The 26,160-nt window shown below is 40.4% G+C and overlaps 1 protein-coding gene across 1 annotated transcript in view; it reads left to right on the top strand.

Annotated features, from left to right (window-relative positions):
- Positions 1-26,160, top strand: part of ALG9 (ALG9, alpha-1,2-mannosyltransferase) — an 86,009-nt gene that overhangs the window by 1,098 nt on the left and 58,751 nt on the right. The window contains exons 2-8 of the mRNA XM_018564028.1: positions 2,310-2,442; positions 6,180-6,314; positions 7,625-7,695; positions 8,900-8,988; positions 9,878-10,013; positions 11,946-12,033; positions 13,009-13,114. Of these exons, the coding sequence (XP_018419530.1) occupies positions 2,310-2,442; positions 6,180-6,314; positions 7,625-7,695; positions 8,900-8,988; positions 9,878-10,013; positions 11,946-12,033; positions 13,009-13,114 (758 nt within the window). The remainder of the gene's footprint in view (positions 1-2,309; positions 2,443-6,179; positions 6,315-7,624; positions 7,696-8,899; positions 8,989-9,877; positions 10,014-11,945; positions 12,034-13,008; positions 13,115-26,160) is intronic.

The raw sequence follows: 26,160 nt of genomic DNA on the forward strand, positions 1-26,160 counted from the left end.
GGGGGGGTGGTGGTCACACTTTTGAGCAGGCTTGAGCACCAACTATTGGTGACCCCTTAAAGCAGGGGTGGGACACTCCGGTCCACCACTCTTACCTCGCAGCTCAATCGATTGCATCAGGGGCCTTCCTCACCCCTTTGGGATGTATAGCTGTAGGGAATGCGCCTCTCTGTAACTGATTGGACCGGCAGAAAGGGGTATTGGCCTGGGTTTGCATCACTAGTGGCAAAAGTTTAAATATACCATTGAAAGTGTTTATTATATCTGTTCCTGACAGCCAGTAAGCGAATACCTGTTCCCTCTGCCTCTTGTGCAATACTCTCTGGACTACAGAACACCCTTACCATGTTATGTAAATTATGTTAGAGGTTTGTTCTGTCCTAACACACTTCCTGTACTAGGGTGACAACACTGTTCTTCCATAGATAAAGTACAGTGAGTAGACATTGTCACCCTGGGGCAGGACGGGTGTTACTTGAAGGATAACCAGGTGATAATAAAGGAAAACAAGCCTGAAAAAGGAAAACAAATGCAACTACCACATCTAAGGACTGATAACTGCAACTTGATTTTATATATACGTTAAAGTGTATGTAAAACCTTTTCTTTTAGCTGTGGGTAGAGTATAGAAGGATTAAAACTTCTATCAGGTTATTTTTTGCTGTCTGTCTTGCTGGAGGGATCTTTTTTTCACTTGGAGACAACAACAGGAAGTAAGAAGAAGTCCCCCAAACAGAGGATTTCCCATCTTAGACAGCTGTCACTAGAACATTTGTCCCTATCATTTCACCTCAACGCTTTCTCTGATGACAACTCGATACAATTTAGGATTTTTTCTCACTTTTTGTTTCAGTCACGAGGGGTAACCAGGAGAGATTCACCCAAATATAGGGGTGAATCTCCCCTGCGGGGACACAAGTATCTGGACCTTTGTGTGGTGGTGATGCTCGGTTGATATAATTCTGTGCATACACTGGCCCCTGCATGCATGACTCACTCAGGGCCGACATGTAAACATCAATAGTATGTTGATATTTACATGCCGGCTCTGAGTAGCGGCGGTGGGCAATAGGGTCCAGGTACCCTGTGTGCATGAAAATATTACCACAAATGCATACATACAGCGTAAGATATGATGGTCCTACATACATTGCCAGATACAACTTTGTTCTGTTTAAAAAAAAAAATCTTTACAGCACCACAATACGCTGCCAGATGCAGCAATGTGACTGGGCCTATAGCCTTCTATACTGCTGCATACAAAACTATGCACTGTACACATCTGTACACTGCGGTTCTGACGGTGTGAATACTGTCACCATAACAAAAAAGCTTAAAAATAATGGCTGTCTGTAAACAAAAGACTTATTAGTATCCTGGCTGTCACAATTTTTCAGTTTAAATACAGAAAGGAAAGAGAAAGACGGGGCTTTATAGGTGACATCACCTATAAAGCCCCGTCTTTCTCTTTCCTTTCTGTATTTACGCTTATATTTAGGGGTGGTGTCTCCGTTTTTAGTGCTGATCCCTACACTTTTTTCACCATTTTTCAGTTGCTTGAAGATCTACAGTGGCTGAAGATTTTTCAGCATCTCACACACGTCCAGGTATGTCAGATGCCTGACTGCACACTGAGTGCTGTGGTTTGCTACTGTGTCTGGATGTGATAGAAGAGGCAGCAAATGGTACCAGGTCACCGAGTGGTCTGGCATCCAACACACCCAGAAGTGTCAGATGCTGAAGATTCTATAACAAAAGGAAGTTATGTGTGGGAGACGGGATAGGTGTGCATTGTGGGAAGTAAGTATCTATTTCTCCATGGGTGCTTTTTTTGCAGCATGGATTTTTCGTTTGATGTAGCTAACCCTGAGTGCTGCCTTCAGAATGCGTGCCTGTCTCTCCTCTACACCATGGTAGCCCCTCAAAAATACTTGACAGCTAGGCATGCTGCCCCCATATGACAATCATAATGCATTTTATGTGATGGCAGACTAGCTGTGCTCTATACCTGGACGTTGTTTTTCAGAAGGCCACTTTGGCCTAAATATGAGCTGAAGCAGGGCTGGACAAATCATAGGACCCAGCTAGCTACAGCGCCTTAGACATTATAGCTAATGCCTAACCTTTTGAATGTTTCCTCAATTGTCAGTGTAGCTGGCTCGTAAAACATTTCTGCTGGCTCCTGAATCCCATATTAATTTGTCCATTCCTGCTTTAAAGTGTGTGCCCTTCTTTATTTTTATCAGAAAATGAAGCAAAACCTAATTTATTGGTCTGATACTATATGGTTTATTTTTGTATGTTTTTAGGTCTAGTAAAGCAGGCCAGGTGTGGGCACCAGAAGGAGCTACTGCATTTAAATGCCTGATATCTGCTAGGTTTTGTGCAGCGCTTCTAAGCAATATCTCTGACTGTGACGAAACCTTCAATTACTGGGAACCTGTGAGTATAACAAATACTGAAGTGCTGCCTGCTTGGGCTACTTTTTTTTTTAAATCCTTTATTTAGAGCAGCCATTATAAAGAGCACAAAACAGCATATCAACAAAAACCACAAACACAGCATTGGGTATAAATCTGAGACAAGAAAATGTTCATGTCAGAGATCTTAGTAAACATATTACAATTCACAGATCGCAAGGTTAAAGTGACATTAAACCCTCAGATTTTTTAACATAAAACAATACTGTAATGTGTACCTTACTGTAATCCATGGTAGTTTCCCTTCTCTTTGCTGCTCTTCCTTTTAAATCTGTATCTGTTCTCATGCTCTGCAGAACTTCTGTTTTGCAGCAGACTGCCTTGTCTCAGGAATGGATACACAGTGTCTGTGTATACGTTTCTATAGGCTTGTAATCTGAGCCAGCACTACAGGAAGAGGCCCTGAGCTGAAAAGGGAAGTTCTCCCCAAGCATGAGAAGACATGAGGATTTAAAAGGAAGAGCAGCAAAGAGAAGGGAAACGACCACGGATTACAGTGAGGCACACATTACAGTATTGTTTTATGTTAAAAAATCTGAGGGTTTAATGTCACTTTAAGGCACATAAGAACTGAGATTGAGGCAGCATACTCAGCATAGGCCATAAGAGACAAGCTGATGAGATGATCATAATTATTTTGCCCCCACAAGAGTGTAGGAAGGTTGCTCAACAACAAACCGTAACAACACAAAAACCAAGCATGGAAAGCAAAGAAAGAAAATGCCTAGTGGTAGAATGCAAAGAAAGGAGGTGGGAGGAAAAGAAAAAAGAGAAAAGAAATAGTGAAAGAGAGAGAGAAAAGGAACAGCACAAGAGGGAAAGTCAAAGCACAGGTACACCTCCTCCCAGGAGGGCTCCATCACGTAAGAGGCAGCCCAAAGTTGCTGGGACACAAGATTGCAACATGGTTGAGATTCCCATGCAAAATGCTTGGGGTACTTCTATCACATTGATTTCATGGCTGATTGCAATAAAGAAGTTTAAAAGGAAATTCCAGCTTCTATTGAGTTGATTTTAAAATATGGCAGAACCACCACATAGTTGCATGGGTGTTATTCAAAGACAAGGCTTTTTCTGGCTCCCTTTTCCAGCATTTTATCCTTTTCTGGCTCCCTTTTCCAGCATTTTAGTAGACAGAGTTACCTGTACTGTCCTCATTTGAGATCTTCATTAGGTGGTCTCTCCAGTGCTGCACAGCCTCTCTCCCAAAATCTTACAAATTGCGCATTGTGGTACTAACACATGTTCTAAACACTTCACTTATGTCAATGGAAAGCTTATTAACATGCATGAAAATAAACACTGTAGGAAGTTGCAGCCTTAACTTTTAACCATCATGGCTTTTAAGGGTTTTCACATCAAACAACATCAGACAGACCCCTAAATCACATTTATCCTTTTCTGGCTCCCTTTTCCAGCATTTTAGTAGACAGAGTTACCTGTACTGTCCTCATTTGAGATCTTCATTAGGTGGTCTCTCCAGTGCTGCACAGCCTCTCTCCCAAAATCTTACAAATTGCGCATTGTGGTACTAACACATGTTCTAAACACTTCACTTATGTCAATGGAAAGCTTATTAACATGCATGAAAATAAACACTGTAGGAAGTTGCAGCCTTAACTTTTAACCATCATGGCTTTTAAGGGTTTTCACATCAAACAACATCAGACAGACCCCTAAATCAAGATTGATTCCCTCCTAGACTGACGTTTAAGAATATGCTTTGTCTTGCATTTTTTTGTTTTTGTATGTATATGTATGAGTCAAAAATTATGTGCACTCAGGCTGCAGAATTTATTTTAATAAAAGACAAATACATAATTTTTCGAAATAGTCTCCTTACTTTTCAAAACACTTTGTCCATCTGTCAACAAGTTTTTATAATCCCTCATTAAGAAATGTTTTAGGCTGAGCTGTGAGCCACAAATGCACCGCTGTCTTGACTTCTTCATCAGAGGTTTATCTTTTTCCTCGTAAAGGTGCCCATACACCGTAATTATCTGCAGATTTTCTGTGGTCAGATGGAAAAAGTGCAACAGATTGGCCCAGGTGGAGATTACTCCATCCACACAGTTAAGTGTAGATGGAGGAATCTGTTCCACCTTTTCCATCTGACCACAGAAAATCTGCAGATAATTGTAAGGTGTATGGCCAGCTTAAGGCTGCTTTCTGATTTGCAAATGATTTGCCACATAATCCACCATCACTCGTCTCTTCGACAGAATCATTTCAGGTGTATGCTCAATGTTGTCATCAGCAGTGGAGGGGCGTCCGGCTCCTTTTTGATGGCTAACACTTGGTGCGACCTTCCCTGAAGATCTCTATCCATTCATACACACCTTGTCTCCCTACTGCGCACAAAGTCTTTGATAAATAACGGCAACAGGCACACTCTCAGACCACAAAATACGAATCACTGCACGCTGCTCTTCTTTCGTGCAAATTACAAGTGGGGCATCCATTTTTTTCTCGCACCGCAGTTACAAATGAACTGACTTGACACATTCACCACTGCACACCAGTGACTGGGGAGACGGTAGCTTTGAACGGAAAGCGCTGATAAGACACTGCGACCAACAGAAGTTTTAATATAACCGGAATGGGGATCATTTTTGACTCACCCTCGTAAATGTTTGTGTTATAAAATGTTAAAACTCCCTACTTAAAATCTAAATAAAAAGAAAATACTCAGGTCATGGACAGCTAGATAGGATGTCATGGCATCTCCCATATTTCCTTAGTTCAGGTTTCTAGTTGTATTTTTCTAAACATATTACTGCTTGCATCATCTGTCTATAATTTTTAGAGCTGCAGCTAACGATTATTTTCAAAATCGATTAGTTAGCCGATTATTAAGTTCGATTAATCGGATACAAAAATAAAATACATTTTAAAAAATGGCTCCAGTGATGGGACTTCTAGTTTGTATTGAGATTGTAGTCCATCACAGGAGCAAGCTTGGAGCAGTGGAAGTAAAAAAGAAAAAAAAGTGTGGTGTACAATATAGTGAAATGAAAAGTGTAAAATTATACAGCAATGAATGCAGAATACCAGCAGCTATAGAGGAATACAATAAATATGTAATATTTTTGCAGCTCTGTTATGTGTTGTTTTGTGTGGGATAATTATTTAGGTTGAAGAAACACTGTCACTGTTCAAGGTAAGGACCCGGTGCCTCCTGATAGTCCAACACCCTAACGAGGTATACTCGCCCATCCATGCTCTGTCACTGTAATTGAGTGGGGCTTATGGGTATGGAGAAGCATGTCACCTCCCCTGATGCAGGAGTGAATGCTGAGTAAGCTCCAGTGCCAGCTGGTGTCAGTTATTATCCTGGAGATTGGTGTCACTAACACCCCCACATGTCCAAGTGTATGGGTGGGGGAGTTAGTGAGGCCATTCACCAGGGTAATCTCCAACATCAGCTGGCACTGGAGCTTACTCAGGATGGACTCCTGCAGCGAGGAGGTCGCGAGGGAATGTAAATCGGTGACTATACATGGGGAGGGGGAGTGGTGTGGACTGTTGGGGGGCATTGTCACCCACACATGACAGTGTTTCTCAATGTCAGTATTTGTCTAATTATCTTTTTGTATTTGACGATGTATGTTCCTTGGCTCCTGCATTATATCAAATCATTGGCAATGATGGTTTGCTCTACTTTGCAATAACTCTTTTCTTTTTCTTACATTTATGAAGACTCACTACCTCGTCTATGGCAAAGGATTTCAAACATGGGAATACTCTCCAGCCTATGCCATACGCTCGTATGCTTACCTTTGGTTACATGCATTACCTGCTTGGTTCCATGCAAACATCCTTCAGGCAAACAAGGCAAGTCATTTATTACTACTTATATTTACAAAGGTGTGAATAGAGAGTTCAGCAGTGTTTGGACTTAAAGCATTTTTATTAAAGTATATAAACTGCCCTGTGTACACAGGGCTGTAGTGATTGGCCCAGTGGTGTCACATGGTGTCACATATTACTCTATACCTAGAAGTACTGGGTATTTTCCTCTACACCCAGAAGTACCAGGTGACTATACATCACTAGAGTAATGCAGTGGCTTGGGAATTAAGGGATTGTGCAAATCGGCGTTGCTGTCAAATGCTGACTTTTACATTTTAACGCAGTGCAACTCAAATGCATGTGTTTGAACGTAAAAAGCTGCGTTTGTCCGCTTTGCCTGCAATGCAAACCCATCTCCAATCGGTCATGTTGCATTGAAAGAAATGCAAAGACAGCCTCAGAGTCAGAACTACCATCCAAACTGTATCATCAAGCCAGATGGGTATCTAGTGCCCCATGTAACTTCCTTCTCTCTGCTTTTTGATCACATTTAAGCTTTTAAGCCAAGTTTCAGTCTGATTGGCTTCTGTGAGAAGCTTCTTGGTATTGCCATTTTGTTATTGTAGGTTAGAGGCAGTAAGCAATCAGCAGGGAGTGTTCCAGCATCACAAGCAGGAGTGTTCCCAAATCACCAGAATACAGACAGAAGGGAGTGGGGTGGGCTGGTGCAGTATAGCAATGTCTGGATGTAAACCTCATGTACTGGTCAGGTTGTCTATGCTTCATGTATACATCATAAGACTTCACTTTCAGTTTGGACTGGGGCATGTCTTTCAGCCAACCTATTTTCTGGTTGCTGTGGGTTACTGCAGTTATCAGTATTGCTCTGCGTTACCCTATTGCTTCTTCTCATCTTTTCTTTAAAGGGAATCTGAAGACCTGAAATAATTATCACTCTGCACCATTCACAATTAGTCATTCAAGCAACAGGCACACATTTGCGAGATAATGTTTATTCATCACAGCAAGTTCTTTAATATGCCTTTATATTAATATTTCACTATAGGTCTGCTTTAAGATCTGCTTTTTCTATTTTGTTGAAGGGTGCTTTTGGCTATAGCCAAGGAAAAATACTCCTGTCCTGTAGTTATGTAGTAGCCAGTGGGAAAACCAATGCCTCTAATTTAGCTGCAATGTGTTTTCTTAATGGAATAAATTGGGGAAGTATTGTTACAGTCTGAGATTACATATTCTGAAAGGTCACACTTTTATAACTTTGTTTTTGAATCACTGTAGTTGCGCAGTAAGCTTTATAACACATTTTATTTATTCTCTGTTGTTTCTTACCACAGGTCCTCGTGTTTTACTTCATACGATGTTTCTTAGCTTTTATTAGTTGTGTGTGTGAACTTTATTTCTACAAGTAAGTGTTTCATATTTCATTTATTCCAGGTCATAAGTTGTAACATTTCTGTAACAATGAAAGAAATGCTGAAAACGGTGATATTTCACTTACAAGCATACAGGCCTGGACAAATCTTCCCCAAATCTAGAATCCAAATGTGAAAAGTATGATGCCACCAACAAATCCATCACCCCTGCTGCCATCTTCTCTCCCCTTCCTAGCCCCTATAATAGCGCATTGACGTCATAATGTTTAGTGATTACCTATGCGCCTCACAGCAGCTTGGCATAGCGGTATTCATAAGTAACAAAATTCACCTTGCATATTTACTTGCTATATTAGTGACTGGGTACACACGCTCCCAGCAACCCATCCACTCTGTATCATGTGACTTAATTAACATTCTGTCACATTGCAGAAAGTGCAAAAATGATATTTTCACTTAGACTTGCATTTTGTTGTGCAAGCTCCAAAGTCTTTTTCATACTGCTTTGTGTACTTCTGTAAAGTATTTTGCTGTTTCTTCTCATTTGATTATAACTTCACTTTCTACTTTTAGAACCCTATAATAATTAAGATTGTTTAGTCATTTTGTTGGCAAATTATGCATGAACCTGAAATATAATTTGTTAGTAGCGAATCACAGAAGAAGAAAGCCAAACAAGTGATCTTTTCACATGTTCGTAATCTCTCGGCATGTATTTACATGATTGTAGTTTTGTAAACGTTAATACCCCAGATGCTATTATAAGGCAAGCTTCACACTTTTCTGCTGGGCTGTGGTGCTTTAATGCATGTTTTTTTGCGCATTAACCCTTGCTGCGTTCGGCAGCCCATTCAAAATGAAAGGGGTGGCAACGCACCTCTATGACCTAGAAAACCGACATGTACCTTTTCTGGTAGTGCACATTAGTGCATTGCACTGAGCTACATTACATGTCTGTTGGCAGTGTGTGTTGGGGTGCCATTCTAAATGAATTGTACTGCAACACATTAATGCAAGTAAAGTAAATTGCAGTAACAGGCGTTCCCACAATGCTTAAAAATTACAGTGTAATTGCTCACTACTGCCAAAGCTGTGTTGACCTATTAAACACTAGTATATGTCCATAAATCTAAAGCATTCTCAGAAAGTGTATGAAAACATTCTTGTGTTACATTTTATCTCCCATCTGATATGAAATATAGTTGCTATAACAGCTAAATTTTTTTTCTTTTCCAGGGCTGTATGTAAAAAGTTTGGGCTTCATGTAGGGCGACTTACACTGGCTTTCCTAGTCCTTAGCACTGGAATGTTTTCTGCAGCTGCTGGTAGGTGTGACATACAGACATGCTCTATTATGGTGCAGGTTAAGGCTGCTCAGTATATTTATAACCAGAAATAAGGGAATGCTAGTTCTGTATGGATTGTAGGATGCATGCCTCAGTGTAGGGTGAATGGCAGTGATTACTCTGGGTCTGGGGCATAAGAGAGAGGCATCCTCAGATCCATTTTCCCCCCCTAGAGCACAATCTTATTTTAGGGCTGCTGTAAAACGAAGTATCCTTTTAAAGTGGTTTATATTAGTAGTGTTACTTCTGTACAAAAGAGGACAGCCAATGCATGAAGTAAAAAAAATGTATATACAGATAACTCCAGTCTATTTATCTTTTTCTACATATTGTAAACAACCTCTGACATTCATGATTGTGACCCACTGCATGTGCGTCTAAATTTCAGGACCTTCAGTTGTGCACTCTTTTTTGGTGTGTTGACATGTGTGGCATTGAACAGACCCATTCATTTTCTATAGACCAAAAATGCACCTGACTTATTTTTTACAGTGCAACATATTTTTATTGCATCTATCGCGGTACACTAAGGGCCAGGTGCCTTTGTTTTTACTACATATGAGCATTGGGGTTCTATTAAAAATGAATGGGCATGCAATTCATAATGCATACACCACGCATCGTTGTACCATTTATTAAAATATGTGTGACCGCTATCTACAACACATTTATCCACTTTGGGTCATCATTTCACAAGCAAGCAGATGGCCCTTGTTTGTGATGCAACAGCAGTTTCTATGACTACATCTCCCATCGTAGTATAGTCATACTTTTAAATGTGCAGTTGAAAATAGGAAGACGTAGTGTTTACTGTACCATACTTTCTTTTGTCTAGATATGTAAATATAAATGTTTTTCCTTTTGGCAGCTTACCTCCCTAGTACTTTCTGTATGTATACCACGGTTATAGCCATGACAGGCTGGTATATGGACAAGATTTCCGTGGCGGTACTCGGTGTGGCTGCTGGAGCTATCTGGGGCTGGCCATTTAGTGCTGTTCTTGGGTAAGAATCAATCAAACAAAGGAATGGTTCATAGAAACGCTGTATATAAATTTAGAACAATCATCCTCGAAAAATGCATGGTCATTTAAAGCTGAACTTCAGATAGATTTAAAAGACTTAAATGAATGCAGCTGTGTAATCATTAATACATCATTACATTCTTTTTTTATACAGCTAGTATAAATGCATGACCTCATCAGCCTGTTGTTGCTCTTTCGCTGTCTAATTGGGAGGATGGGGTGGAGAAAAGACACCACTGTATTCTTTCAGTGGAAGGTGTCATCCATCTGTCTGCTGGTGTAGCAGGATTGTTTATACAGTGGGGCAAAAAAGTATTTAGTCAGCCACCAATTGTGCAAGTTCTCCCATTTAAAAAGATGAGAGAGGCCTGTAATTGGCATCATAGGTAGACCTCAACTATGAGAGACAAAATGAGAAAAAAAATCCAGACAAATCACATTGGCTGATTTGGAACCAATTTAACAATGGACAGAAATGTAAATCCTTTGGCAGCTAAAATGGCCTACCATATACATTTTATTTGTGTATTTAGCTGTTCAGCCTTTATGCTCATGTTGTTTGTTTAATATTATATTATAGCCAAGATTAGTGATTATTCCAAATTGGGTGTAGTTAGTTGGTTTGCTACAATTAACTGCGTCCTTTAGCATGGTTTGTACTTATAATTCATCTTGTCTTCATTCTGTTAGTTTTTAGATCTTGTATCAAGATAACTTACATAAAAAAGAGGAATCTAAACAGTCCCTTGGTGTCAAATATTACCAGGCTTAGTAAGGCCGCTTCCTGCTCAGAAAATGATTTAGGACAATAAAAATGAAATGTTCTTATCACGGTGTTAATATTTAGATTCTAGGTGGTTGCTGACTTCAGTATAAATATGTGCAGTTTATCCACATTTATCCTTTTCTTGACCTGAGGCTATTTAATTCTAGATGCCCAGACCAAGCTTAGCAATGACATCATGCTTTGGTTACCTTGACAATAACTATCACTAACTTGCCTATCTAAATAATCTTGGCATTTGTTTGTTGGACACATATACGGTATGTCTTTTATATTTAACAGCCTTTATTGTGTCAGGCAAAGTGACAGCTGGAAACTGCCGGTTTGTTTGTAAACAAACATCATATCATCACCACGATTGGCAGTCATTGATACATTCAAATAACTTAACTATTAACAAAAATGTATCTTATTTGTGTATCACTCAACTGTAGATCCTCATCATCTCTGAATTGGTGCTGCCACAGTCCTTCCTTCTGGAGGGTGGCTACTTCTGTTGCCCATGGTCCCTGTGTGTGTTGTACAGTAGCCACCGCTCCTAGCTCACTCCTGTGATGGACTACAATGTGATGTTTAGTTTACTCATTTGTATTGAAATTGTAGTCCACTAAAGTACTGAGTTTAGTGTCACCTTAACATTCTCTCAGCGTAGGTCACCCCACCTAAGAGTGTTCACCTACTAATTGAGGTTGGGTACGGGTTATTTGTGACAAAATCTCTTATTAGTTGCAAGGGAGCTGGGGAAATTGATTTTTTTTTTTTAAGCAGTACAATTGTCTGTGTGATGAAGTAGTTTTTTTGAGTAGATAAAGTTATATACATTCGAATACGTGAGTGATGCATTTGTACAGCACAGAAATGTGGCCTTCTGATTTCATCTTTTCACCAGTTTTGTCATCATGGACTGTATCATACTCATCTCACATCTGATGGCCTATGTGTTGAGCGTTAGAGAGGATTTTGAGTTAAAAATTAAAGTCCAGCTGTTTGTATTCAACTTGGTATGCTCTTTATCCTGGAAAAATACATTAACACAATTTGTTTTGATTGATCATTATTTTTATGGGTTGTGGGATAAAAACAGGGGCACATGTAATTGTCAAAGTAATATTTTATCTCATTTTTTAGGTTTCCCATTGCCTTTGACTTGCTGTTTATGAAACAAAAATGGAAGAATTTTATCAACTGGTGTGTTGTTGCACTGATAATATTTCTGGTAAGTCTGTTTCTAATACCTATGGTCACAATGAGAATGCTTGTTTCTAAACACAGTGACCTCAGGCTAGAGATTGCCATCATGATATTGATGCAAGTTATGTAACACTGTCCTTTAGGAAATAATAGCTTTGTTGGCCAATAAATATATTTTTACTTAGTATGTCTGCATTTTAAGTTATAGGAACTAAAGGTAATTTGTTCTTGTGTGGTGGTTAAAATGTTGAAATAAAAAAAATTAAATCTTAGTGTTGGAGCAAGAGGCAGTATCTTGTGAGCAGTTCTGTAGAGAAAGGCTTAATAGCTTTAAACAAGAAAGGAGGAGGCTCTGTCATCAAAGCATACCCCAGGACCATCAGATCCAAACTAGGCAGGTAAGGAGTTGTTTATGGTGACTTATACCCTATTGACTATAACTGGATATCATTTATTTAAAACATAGTTTAAAGAAAAGAGGCATTAAAAATGATTCTTTGTATACCTAACTTTTAATTACCCCATGGTTTTATAACTCATGAAGGGCTTTGTCCTCCTAATACAATGAATTTGATGAAAAATAATTAAAAGCCACATTTAATTTTCCTGCCTCTGTGGGCGCTTCAAACATTACCCGTTTATTGGTTTACCTTGCAGGAATATTGAAAAATGCAGGAAAAGCTGTCCTCAGTCCATAACAGTAGACTTACAAAGTAGTGTCTGTTTAGAGTAGGACTACATATTCTTTAATAAACTGATACAACCAAGAAATGCCTGGACAGAAAAAGTAAAGATTTTGCTGGTTAGCCAGACAATTATACCCAATAATGTATTTTACTCATCATTATGGGCTGACATTTATCTTCTTTGCCAGAGGTTCTTCCTTAAATAGCTGGAATGCCTCATACAACCTTGACATTCATTAGCTTTGTTTTATTGCAATCTCTATGCAAATGGTTATAAAACAAAGTAAGTGACATTTGTTCTTTCCCTGTTGTAGGTTCCCCTGGTTGCTATAGACAGTTATTACTATGGGAAGCTTGTCATAGCCCCTCTTAATATTGTACTCTACAATGTCTTTACACCTCATGGACCTGACTTGTATGGTAAGTGGCTAATGCCTATAAACATGTGTTTATATATATATATATATATATATATATACACACACATATATATATACACACACACACACATATAATGACTGACACACTTTTGACATTTTTGCTGTGTGATTCTTCCACGTCAGTAATATACTTTCTTACAAAGTGCACCCACGCGTATTATATATTGTTTTTTAGAGGACAGATAGGGCTATATATTTATATCACATATGTGTGTCTAACGCCTCACTTAGGACAAATAAAATATAAAAAAAGAAGAAAAAACGTTAAAAAACCCTTTTTTTCCCAGTTCTGATTTGTAGTATTTTTTTTTTTACGAAACCAGCACAGCTAAAAAAAAAAAATGCAATAAATACATTCATTTATTTGTCCCTTATTTTTTTTTTTTTTACAAACTATCAGAAAACGGAAACATTCTTCTTTCAGGAATAGATACATTACGTATCTATTCCTGAAAGTGGAAGAAAAAAAAAAAGCCAGTATAGCTTGAGAGAGATATCTCTCTGTCAGAATGCCGGCAAAAGTCGGCTATTTGCCGGCTCTGCTGTGACTCTCAGACACCCGATCTTCAGGTATCGGGTGTCTGAAAAAGGTTAACCCTTTCATTAATGGATGCGTCTAAACTTAAGGCATCCATTAATGAATGATAACCGCTGATTCTCAGCGGTTACCAGCCTTCTAGTGCAGCAAATAACTCATCACGTACAATGTACGTGACGAGTCATTTGGTCCCTTTGTGGCTGGACGTACAGTGTACGTCTCCCGTCACGAAGGGGTTAAACAATCGCAGCCACTGAATAAAAAGTTTGTGTATTTCTTTCTTGAGAGCAACTTTTAAAAGATTGTTGAGACACATAAAATCATAAAGGTTTACGAAGGATTTCTTAAATTGTCGACCTCCATCAATCCATGTTTAAGCAGTTTATCAGTTGAAGAATTTTGCCTCTGTTGCCACTCTGTATAGAATAGCGGTGTATGGCTATTCCATACAGTTCTCAAGCAACTGAGAAGAAAACCTAGATTGAGAATGTGTGTTCAAATATGTTTATTCATAAACACCTTTACTAGTAGAGGCTGAGTGCAATATGTAGAATGACCAATAATGAAAGAAAATTATCTACATAAAAGACTCGTGCCTAGCAGTTGGAGTGGGGACTAGGTCACCAAAGATTGTGTGATTGTGAACAATGGCGGTAATCTATCCAGATTTGAATGCTTGCTTTAAAAGTGTGTTGACCCTTCTTTCTTCTCTGATAACCATCTGGCAGTACAGCATGGCTGGCCATAGATGGTTTAAATTTGAGTTATGGGTATCCCTGCAAGCACCTGACTCAGCAAATTAAATTTAAATATTAGTCAGGTGGAAAATTATCGGCTGCCAAGGCTGCCTTACTATAATAGCTGGCAGTGAAGACTCCTCCATTCAAATGAGAATCGATTAATTTCTCTTGTTAACTCCGCGGCTGAATGAGAGAAAAATGAGCCGTCTTTCTTTAGAATTTTAGACCTATATTGTTTACTGTTTGTCAATCTATTGCATTGTTGCAAGGCTTTTTTGTTGGGCAAACTTCTACTTTGAGAAAACAAAAGGTTTCAGTTTTGTCCAGCAGAGCGCAGACTTGTACCATCTGTAAAAGGGCAACCAGCAGCCTAAGTTTGATTCCACATTATTGCCAATGAATAATAGATTTTAATAATAAGTGTATTAATGCAAAATGACATTGATTTTATATCTGTGTTCAAATGATAATATTCAGAATTGTTATAACAAAATCAAATATGTCTTGCTATTTAAATCTGCTTGTATAATGTACTTCCAAATTGCTGAAAGAGTTCTCCTTTCTTTAAAAAAAAAAAAAAAAGTTCAGTTATGCTTTCATTAATAAAAAAAGGTAGGATATTACTTTTATTTGAAAGAGATCTTGAATAGATTGATAGTGAATATAGAAAGCATTTCTGGGCGCTGAAACAACATATTAAAGTGGAGTAGCTGTTTTTTAAAACTTGTGAACAGGTATGTTTTTATTGCAGAGGGGACATACCATGACTCTTCTGCAATAAAGGCTGCTTACCTGCCACTCTTCTATTTTTTGTGTACACTGAGCTGTGCATGTGCAGCTAGTGTACAATTTCTGCATCTGCCAGGATGAATGAATGAGCACATACAAGGGTTACCTCGTCGAGGGCATCCTAATCAAGGTGACTGAAGATGCCAAACCTAGAAAATGCTGGGAAGATGATGTTGGTACTAGAGGGAGCTTGCAGACGATGTATCACTGTATCGGAGGTGAGTATAGATCTGATTTAACTGAAAAATAAACCACTTCATCAGGGCAAGTGCTAAATTATTTTAGCACTTGACAGTGGACTGTCACGGTGAAATCCTGACCCAAACCACTGCCTTCTTGGCTAACTTAGCACATGAAGTAGATCTAAACCCAATCACTAAAATAGATTATGAGCTTTACCATGTTGTAGAATTTCAGAAGTTGATTTCTGTCGGTGTCACTCCATAACAGGAAATGCATGTAAAACGCTCTCTTCCCTTTTCCCCAATTGGGCTTCTGCATTGTCACCCTGTCACATGCACCCCAGATGAAGACTACAAGCGGCTTTATCAACACACATTGCACTGGTATGGTTTCAGGCAGCCAGTGTAGAGCAATGATGTGTACCCAACATTGGTGCATGTAGACAGGAAGTGACATAAAGAGGCTGGAGGAGATCAGCAACACTGAGGAATCCATAATCTGGCGTTTACATGCAGCAACTGTCACCCATTCAAGTTAATGATCAGGTGACAGCCGTTGCATGTAAACGCCTGCATACCGCATGTAATCATATGTGAATGTTTTTGTAACTGCATGTAATCTTTTCACATATGATTACATGCGGTATGCAGCGGCTGTCACCTGATCATTATCTTGAATGGGTGACAGTTGCCACTTGTAAACGCTTGTAACATGTGCAGACATTAACACTGGTACCGTATATAGTTAGATTTTATTTTGAAGCATGAACTTTGGCAAGCGACCCCCACAGGACTAAAAATGTTTTAAACTGGTTACATTAGAGTCAGGCCACCTGTAAGTATTTAAAATGGCACCTCCAAAACTACATATTTTTGACCAAATATATTAGAAAAGGTCATAACTTGCAATAAACAGATGAACAGTTGAGGGACATAAACCTTTTAAAAAATAACTACAGTTTTTTGTTTTTTGTTTTTTTTAGCAGAGCAGAATCTGCAAGCTAGATTTAGCCATTTTGCATCCTTCACAAAATTTTTCTAAACAGATCTGCATACTAGAATTCTCTAGAAAGCTAAGTTCAGATTGTCCACAGCTTTCCCAGGACTGGTACAGCGCATCTTCTCTGGTGAGCCCTGGATGTTTTATCACTTGTTGCCTGTGCAAAGTAAAATATGTGAATTTAGATGAGGCTTTACACAAAGATAAGACTCCATGAAGCCATGGGACTGTAATTTTCAAATCTCTACAACTGTTACTATTTCAAAAGCAAGGAACCTACACCTGGCTGAACTCCCTATTTCACAATACAAAAACTCACTTGCTAAGCACTTGGTTAATGCTGCTAGGGCCTGTATTCCAGCTTTTTAGTAGAAAGACACTCCCCATTCCCACATCCACATTGTGTCCCTCTAGTTTCCTAACGTCAAGTATCAGTAAAGCTGGGGAATGTTGGAGGATATGGAACATTTAACATCTTCTCTCAGAGGTACTGAAGAGAGCTTCAGTACAATCTGGTCCTTTTGGACTTGCTTTCTTACTTTACAATTATCCCTTCATACCAAACTCTTCAATCCTTATCCACTTGGGTTCAAATGTACACACCATGTTGGAGATGGGGTGGTGGGGGTGACCAGGGCAAGCAGGCTCTTGTCCTACATCTCCTTTCAGCCAGCTCCCCCACCTACCTTCTAAACTCCTTTATACCCCTCACCATTCTACACTGCACAACACTTCCCTGGCCCAGTACAGAACAGGAATATTATGTCCAGCCATGGGACCCAAACACTCATGCGACATCCTCGCAGATGCATGTTACAACTTTTAATGTGCATTTCCAGCTTTCCACTACAATGTTGTGACCTGTGTAAGGTGGACGAGTTCTCCACCACTGTTTTTCTCCCCCAACTTTTTCACAATCACTCTTTTTATAGTATTTATCGATTTGGAAAGATTACAAACTGCAATAAGATGACTGATCCTATGTATGTACTGATTCTACCTGTTTAATGTTGGAATATGCTCTTTGTTATACTGTATCCTTACATATTGAAAATAATAATTGTACAATTAAAAACAAACAAACAAAAAAAGGATAATTATCCTGGTACTGTAGCTCTGTGTGTGCTTTGGTGTTTTAGCTCTGTGAATTGAGCCTTGTACCTCTTACCATTTTTTGTGTAATGTGTTTTCAATCATTTCCTAGTGCAATCTTTAAATCTAGGTACTATTATTTATTTGATCAAAAGCTGTTAACGGTTTATAGAGTGATGCAATTTTAGTTCTTCTATGTACAGCGGTTCAGTTCCAGTATGTGATTGGGAAAAGCTACATGCCTATAAACATGACGCACTATGAACTTTTATGTTCTTCATTCTTTTTTACTTCTTTGCAGACATCTTGCGTCAGCAGCCGCCTGATATTGTGTTCAGTGACGCATTGTGTCCATTTAGTTCAGCTGTGACACACGTAGTGCAGAGCTCCTGATTACAACCCTGAGCAGAGATAAAGGCTGCTTCTGCTTTTTCTTAATGAGCTCACTGGGGGAGTCAGGGAACGTGTTTGTGCTGAAATGTAAAATGCTGTCCTCCATACAGGGCAAACATTTTCCTTTATAATCATCTGAAAACGGCTTTTAGCTTAAGCTTTGTTCATTCTAATTGCATGTCCATTGAAATTTCTTGCAGGACTGCCTATATAAATCAGGATTGCATTGTGGAAATGTACACTTTATGATACTAGCTAAAAATCCGCATTTTAATTGCACTTCGGTTAGCAGGAACAACTCTTCCTTTTAAAATGAGACCCAGTTTAGTGTATTGGTTTACATGTTCAAAAAAAAGTGATGGAAGACCCTAATGATGGAAATGAGATGCTTAAAAGACAATACATTAAAGCTGAACTCCAGGCTGATATAAAATGCACAAATGAATGCAGCTTTGTAATCATAAATACATCATTAATTTTTTTTAAACGCAGGCGGGGTATGCACCAGAGTTTGACCTGGTATTAGCTTCTGGAAGTGTAGTGGGTAGTCTGTGCAGCAGAGTTTAGAGTGGGGAAGGATAAGCATCACAAGGAGCCAATCAGGTGTGCTGATATGCAAGTGGTATGTTCATAGTAGGTGAGTAGTGTGAGAGATGAGCTGCTCATTGTGGGGGCATTCTTATTCTCTTTCTTTAGTTTGTAGCTTTAGGTGTCTTCTAGGCTGCTGTCAGAACCAGTGCTTTAGCTGAAAGCAGACAGGTGCAGATGCTAGGGAATAATTATACCCCAGTGTCTTTTTCCTGCTACTTAGTTTCATTCATCTTTATAATGCTCAATACAATGTAATGTTGTATATGACAACAGCGATCTTACTCAGACTCTACTGTGGAAGGTGGGGGAATACCTATGATCTGCCTTTTATGTTGCTTTATATGGTAGCCCCCTCTTCTCTAGGCTGCTGTTAGAGCCAGAGTTTTAGCTGCATTGAAAGGGTACACCTGTGGATGGTAGGGAATATCCTAGGTGGCTCAATGCATGCTCATGTATGATTGGCCTAAAGCTGCAGTTCAAAATACTGTGCTAGCAGCAATCGGGTGTCATTCCGATTTAGTTCACTGTAGATCCAGACTTCATGGAAAAATGGGGAGGGGAACAGAACACGGAAGTCCTGCAGCTCCCTAAGATCCAGCACTACCATGCGAAACAGTCTGCCCTTCTCTGTGAGGTCTGCCTGGGTGTGCTCTTGATCTCTAGTTCCTGTAAGACAGGAACTAGAGATAAATACAAAGGGCAAAGTTTTATTAAAGTTTGAAAAAGCCAAGTCTGTTTTCTGAGGTCGCTTCTGTGTATATCTCTTGACACTGAATCTTTTATAGTGTTTTGCCACCACAGAAACGCTCCCCTCTTTTCATTCCCCTCTCTCCAGCTACCCTCCCCCCACCATTTCTTTCTGTGCTGTACCCTTTTTAAGTGGCATTGATTGCAGCAAATTGCCGTAGCTGGTAGCAGCTGTCACAACACTGCGGTGATTAAGAGCAGCGCTTGTGATTTCCCGGCTGATTGCATCGATCAGATAGATGGGGAGCAGGGGGAGCGGATTTATGAAGGAAGGTGAACTCCCGCATTAGCCAGGCAATGCTGTTTGTCTTCTTAACTCTGTTTACGCCATATCTTTCATTGGGTTTCCTTGATATTCTGTGTTTAGTCCACATGTGTAACACTGCATACATATCAAGCTGCAAAATTGCACGCAACAACCTAATCATGACAGGAAACTGCTGCTCAGAACCAGACTGATGACTTTTAAATAGCCTTTCGTTCTTTTACAGCTGATGGCTGCTCTGTCAGCTAAGCCCCTATGGTTACTGTAAAGCCAGATCATCTACAAGGCAACCTAGGCTGGAGCCTAGGACCTGGCAACTGGTAGATATCTAGGGGGCCGAGCTACAACCTATCTGTCACTACACAAGGAAGGATGGTGTTGTAGGCAGTTGGTGACCAGTAGGTCGGGTCATACCGACATACAGACAGTGCCAGTGGGTTTGCTATAACAATTAAAGTCAATTGAACATATGGGGTGCACATCTGCTCCCTTGCCTTGCCAGTGAGGTAAAACTGCTACCTTACATTCTCTTCTTATTGCTTCTGAATCTGTACATACAGAAATGAAGGCTAGTCTGTGCTCCAGCTGTATTTACTTGTTGCCCAGAGTTGTATTTTACATCTTAATTCAGTATCTGGATTCAACCATCACTCCCATAGTAAAATCTTAAATATATAATTATTTTCCTTCAATGTGGACAAGATGGAATCTACACTGCGTGAACTGTCTAGGACCTGGGAAACTATTTCAGTTCTTCAGAACTTCCACTCCACTTTTACAGATTTCACAAATCTCTGGCTCAGCACATGTATCTGGTGGCGATTTGACTCCATGGTACACATCAGATTGTAAAGGAGCAGTGGAAGCATTTGTGGAGCTGGGGTGGTGGCAGAATCCTTATAATGCATTTCATGCTGGATTTATTTTTGAAAGTATACCTATTTTTTTTTTTCCGTCTTGGTTAGAGTAGGAAAGGGATAAAACACCTGTCAGTTTATTTATGTATTATCTTTGTGCCATTGGTCAGATTACCCCTCATTTCTGTCCCAGCGAAGCAACAGGAAGTAAGAAATATGAGCAGAGGTGAGAGTAAATCTTCCCATGAAGGCATCTGTTCCAGCGGCAACTACAATGGAAAGTTCCCTCGCTATTTCCTCTCAGTTCCTGTTGTGTCTCTGGGACAGGACGTTAAAAGAGAACTATGGCCAAACCTTTTTTGGCCGTAGTTCTCTTTTTGGGTCACGGGTTGATTTACTAATGTCCTTATGGTAACCCAAAACTCTGAGGCTATTGCCTGTTATATGCTGACAGCGCCGAGCCACGCTGCAGCCGGGAAAGATCGCGACAATGTTGAGATCCACCCCGATGTCTGATTGACATCTGGCTCTGCCTTTCTAGAAGAAGAGGCAGCTGTGCCTGCCCCCTCCCTTGTCTGTCCCTCTAATAAGTGCAGATGGAAAAGAAAGAGGAGAGGGGGGAATCCCTGCAGGGAGAAGATTGTGAGATAAGCGATCAGCGGCTTGTGATCGCTCAGTTCTCAATCCATAGAGCCGACAATCCATAGAGCCCCCCATATAATTCTTCTTTAAAGGAGAACAAACACAAACTAGCGTCCTCCCATCACCCAAAGCTGAGACGCCCCAGCCGGAACAGATACCGACAATTATGTCTGGATCCACCCAGCTGCGTGAGTGACAGCTGGCTCTGCGTATCTAGAGGCAGAGCCAGCTGTAACCGTCCGTTCCGCCAGTCAGTGCTGGAGAATCAGACAGGGGAGGGGGGAATCCAGTCCCTCCCCCTGTCACGGCTCTCTGCCGACACAGGATCGAGAAATGAGCGAGCGCCGGTATGTGTTCGCTCACTTCCCGATCTACTGAGCCGACCTGTGACAGTTTCATAGTCACAGGTGGGCTCAGATTATGAGGCTAAGTGAAAAATTTAAATATCCGTGTAATGAAGGCTACCTAATAAGGAATAGGTGGACATATTTCTCAGCAAGAAATATGATTATTGAATTAATTGACCATTCTCAAACAGCTTGCAAGCCACTAGGACTCTGCAGTCATGGAAAGAACACCTTTGTATGGTCTCACCATTGTAGATTTGCATAATTTTTTTTATTGGGCTTTGTATAACCATATACAAAATGACTTGGTGCCATCGTCTATTAGACTGGTCATAGATTTTTTGGGGGGTCAAATGTTTTTATTGCTCCGCCTAATGAGATGCAAAGGACTGATACTTGACCACTGCAGAAAGTTTTGTTATGGGGAAGTGACATCTTTCTGTTGGCTGAACCATAGGGTAGATTTATTATAAATAAGTCACTGTTTACTTTTGCAGTCATATTTCCTTTTTTCCTTTAACATAATACAAATCTTCTTTTCCTTTTAAGTTTAAGACTATAACTTTTGCCGGTCCCATTAGGAGACTTCCATAATTCAAATAGGAGCCGTGATTCACCACAAAGAAATGACAAGTTTATCAGCAGAGCACTCGCACAAAAGTGTTTGTTTACTGTTGGAATGTTAAGTGTAAAGTGAATTGTGTATATTTGACGCACTCTGTCACTCACACTTCAACACATGTCACAGTACTAGGATTTAATGAAAGCAAACCTAGCCTGGGATCTACTGTGTATTTAGCAATTCATCTTTTGCCTAGGATAAAGAGAATGGGTAATTTATCGCCACATTTGGAATATTATGTAGCATGGTTACCTGTTGTTTACGTCATTGCCCTATAAAAAGGAAACTGCTTTGCTTTTGCCACCTCCTCTAAACCAAAATTCTACATTTTCAAGTAAGCGCAATATGTTTATGTAATTTCAAAAGTGATATTCAATCTTTTTAATTGTGTAGCTTAGAAAAAAATAATACATAGTGATCTTGCCTTGAAGAGCATTGTTAAGGCACTTCCTATTATGGGGTGACAGCTCCCTTCCAATTGTGCTCCTTCATGATCATGCTGTTAGATGGGCTTATGGTGGAGACTACAAGTGGATGTGCTCACACACATTGCACTGGCATGGTCCACTGTTGTCACCATCAGGAAGCTGGTCTAGAGCAGGAAGGAAATAACTGAAAAAGGCTGGAGGAGAAATACAAAGCAGGATGGGGTGAAAATTATATTTTATGTAAAAAAGATATTTGGTAAATGTTGTCCAGTTACGGTTTAGATACACTTAAATGCTGAACACCAGGCAGATAGAAAACACATATTAATGCAGTTCTGTAATCATTAATACATCCCTAAATATATTTTTAAATGAAAGCTGTGCAAGTACATGAATTTGACTTATCAGCCACTTGCAGTCCCTTCAGTGTTACTAAAGCAGAGAAAGATAAGGTCCCCTCCACTGCCAGACAAGGCTGTGCTATGTGGCAGGGATGAGTAAAGCTGGCCATAGACGGTTATATTTTTTTCCGTTTTGTCCTGCGGGCTGAACAAAAAAATATAATAGACTCCTTCAATCGCGCTAAACATTGTGGATGGTCGAATCTCCCGCTGGGCTCATTTTTTTCTGATAGTGGTGGACGTCCTGCTGTCAGAATACCCAAACAGTGAAGGCAACTGATTTGTTTTGGTCACTGTTCACCCCCAAGATCTTATGAACAAAGGATGCCGGGCTATCCGCTGAATGGATTTCTGCGGGTTCATAATGTACTGGCCGGATTTCCTACAGTCTATAGCCAGCTTAAATATCAGGTTTGATGCACAGAAATACAAATCCTTTGACTGGTAAAATAGCTCCTATATGTGAATGTCATCTGTGTATCTTTTTAGTTTGCCTGGTGCTCAGCTTTAATGGATAAGTGCTCTTTAAACCAAAGTGCACTTATCTTTTTTCTTCCCCTGACCTAACCTAACCCACCCTCCTTCACAGATGAATACATACCCCAATCCAATGGCCACGATTCCACTGTTTGTTAACATCCAGCAGTGCAAGTTTTCACTATCCCGGTCGCATCTGCACATTGCAGCCCCATAGACATTTATGCAAGTGTCCCTGGCCTTGGGACACAGCTCCATAAAAGACCATGGGCACTAATGTTCAGGTGAAACCAGGGCAGTTAAGATTTGTGGCTTTGAATGTAAACAAATAGCGAAACTGCGTCCCTCAGATCGAGATAGGTATGTATATGTGGATGGGTGGGTTAGGTCAGGGGAGGGGGGAAAAATGATAAATGCACTTTGTTTTAAGGTGCACTTATCCTTTAACTTGCTTTTATAGACCCAGCACACTGACAGAGAACAATACACAGCATTCCTCATTTATTAAAGTCTGTAAAACAAGAACTGCTGTTTTACCTTGTGTAGTGTTTTCAGATATTAACCGGCATTGCAAAAAGACGTTTGGAGAATGAAATAATAACAATGTTTTGGGGTAATGTAATTTTTAGAGAAACCTGCCATGAGAGCAATTGAAGTCCCCTTTTGAAAATGCAGATTTTCTGGCTAAAAATGGGCAAAGACGTGAACCCAGAAGAAGACCGGCCCAAGATGTGAGCACCGGCAAGGGAGTTGGCAGACGTTACATTGCTGGAGGGGAGACGAATGTAATTGACTCTAGTTTAGTTTTAATCAGGTGGTAACTGTCACCCCCACATACAACCTGTTTGAAGCCCCGTTTCTTTTAGGCCACAGATTCCATGGAAGCTGTGTGAAGTCCTCATGCATGCCGTTTTTAACTAGAGGATAATATGCCCATGCTGGTCAAAGGAATTTTGCTAGGTGTGAGTCTTCAGCTGCCCCATTAGCATTAACTGCCCTCTTCTAGTGCTCACAGAACTGACATCCACTCCAACCAAAAAGTATAATGCTGAAGATCTTTTATTGACATATTTACACTGGGGAGAGAGGGTATAGGGATCCTAGACATCCAGGGTAGTACAGACATAGACTCCATACTCACCAGTACCTTTTTGGCAATTCAATGTAGATCCATTTGTACCATCATTTAATAGGTATTTGAGCTGAAGATGAGCAGGGATCTCCAGCAGCCATCAGCTTCACTGGTTCTCCTCCTCTGACAACAGCACAGGCCACCTCCATACTTGAGGCCTAGCGAAACACTTCCCGCACTCCAGCATCCCTACCCCCAGGCCTAGCCTGGGGTGGGGGGGGCGGTTGGACATTACCCCAACACTCTTTGAGAGAACCCCAGTGATTGGCTGCTGAACTGCTCACGCACTCACAGTATCCCCTATTGGATGCCCCACACTACAGTAAAGTCAAACTCCACCCAGCTAGGTACAGTCAATGCCAGAACATCTGGAATTACCAGATAAATGCCAACAATAATCTAGTAGCCACCTCACAAAAGGTGATGAAAAAATAATAAATTAAAAAAAATAAAGTTATAAAATAAAAAAAGTGAAAAAAAAAAAAGTGAAAACCAACCCCGCTGCCACCGTCATCTGCATGCAAATAAATGCATGCATAGGACATTGTGCATGTGCGTTGAGTGCTACCGCCATACCACTGTGTACCATATTGTGGTAGCCAAGCAGCAGAACTCTCCTTCATGCACAATGTGCATTAAAGGAGAACTATGGGGTCAGTGTTTTTCCCCATAGTTCCCCTAAGGGTCACGGGAGGACATAAACTCACTATATACTGAGACCACCGCAGCCGACACGGATCTGGACATTACTGTCGAGATCCACCCAGCTGCATGATTGACAGCTGGCTCTGCCTATCTAGAGCCAGAGCCAGCTGTACCCGCCCGTTCGTTCCTCCAGTCAGTGCTGGGATAGCGGGGAGGGGGAGAATCCCTGCAGGGAGCCGTGTGTGTGACAGTTACGGCTCTCTGCAGGGACAGGATCAAGAAGTGAGCAAGCGCCGGTATGTGTTCCCTCACTTCCTGATCTGTAAAGCCAAACTTGACAGTTTAATTGTCACACGTCAGCTCGAACTATGAGGCTGAGTGAAAATCACTCACCTCATAGTCCTCCTTTAACTGCCTCTGGGCCGGCCGTAGTAAAAAAACGAGCTCTCTAGATCTGAGCGGGCGTCTTTAGACGTCCGGTCAGACACGCCCCCACGCGCGTGCAGCTCGGCCGTTATTTAAAAACAGGCTGCGATGCCTGTTACCATACAAGCGATCCGCCAGCTGTAGAGCATTTACCAAATAAACTGGGTAATAATAAATGTTTCCTAACATATAATGTAAAAAAAATACTTTTTTTTTTTTCAATTTTTCCTAATTATAGTTAAAAAAAAAACCCGCAGTGGTGAATAAATAACGCCAAAATAAAGCTCTATCTGTCCCCAAAAAATGGTATAAAATTAATTTCAGTACAGCGTTGCATGACGGAATAAACGTCAGTCAAAGTACTGCAGCGCTGAATACTGAAAAATGGCCTGGCCAGGAAGGGGGTCTAAACACCTGGTCTTGAAGTGGTTAAAGAGCAAGCTCACTTTCCCAAGTAATATGGGAAAATGGAATTACCCAATCAAATCTGGCCCGGCCTCTCCCCCATTCCCCCTGGCTATACTTACTTTTTGGTGAACAGTCCTTACCCTCCGCCTGTACAGTCCAGCCCTATGCATTTAGAATTTTGCTGGCAAATTGCAAGCACTCATTGGTCAGGTGACCACGCTGACCAATGAGAAGCACTATTCAGCACAGTCAAATACAGTTTTGATTAGGGATGCACAGTTACAGAGTATTTGGGCAAGTACTT

This window comes from Nanorana parkeri, unplaced genomic scaffold (assembly GCF_000935625.1).
Source record: "Nanorana parkeri isolate BGI_ZX_2015 unplaced genomic scaffold, ASM93562v1 scaffold716, whole genome shotgun sequence".
In the NCBI taxonomy this organism is placed as follows: Eukaryota; Metazoa; Chordata; class Amphibia; order Anura; family Dicroglossidae; genus Nanorana; species Nanorana parkeri.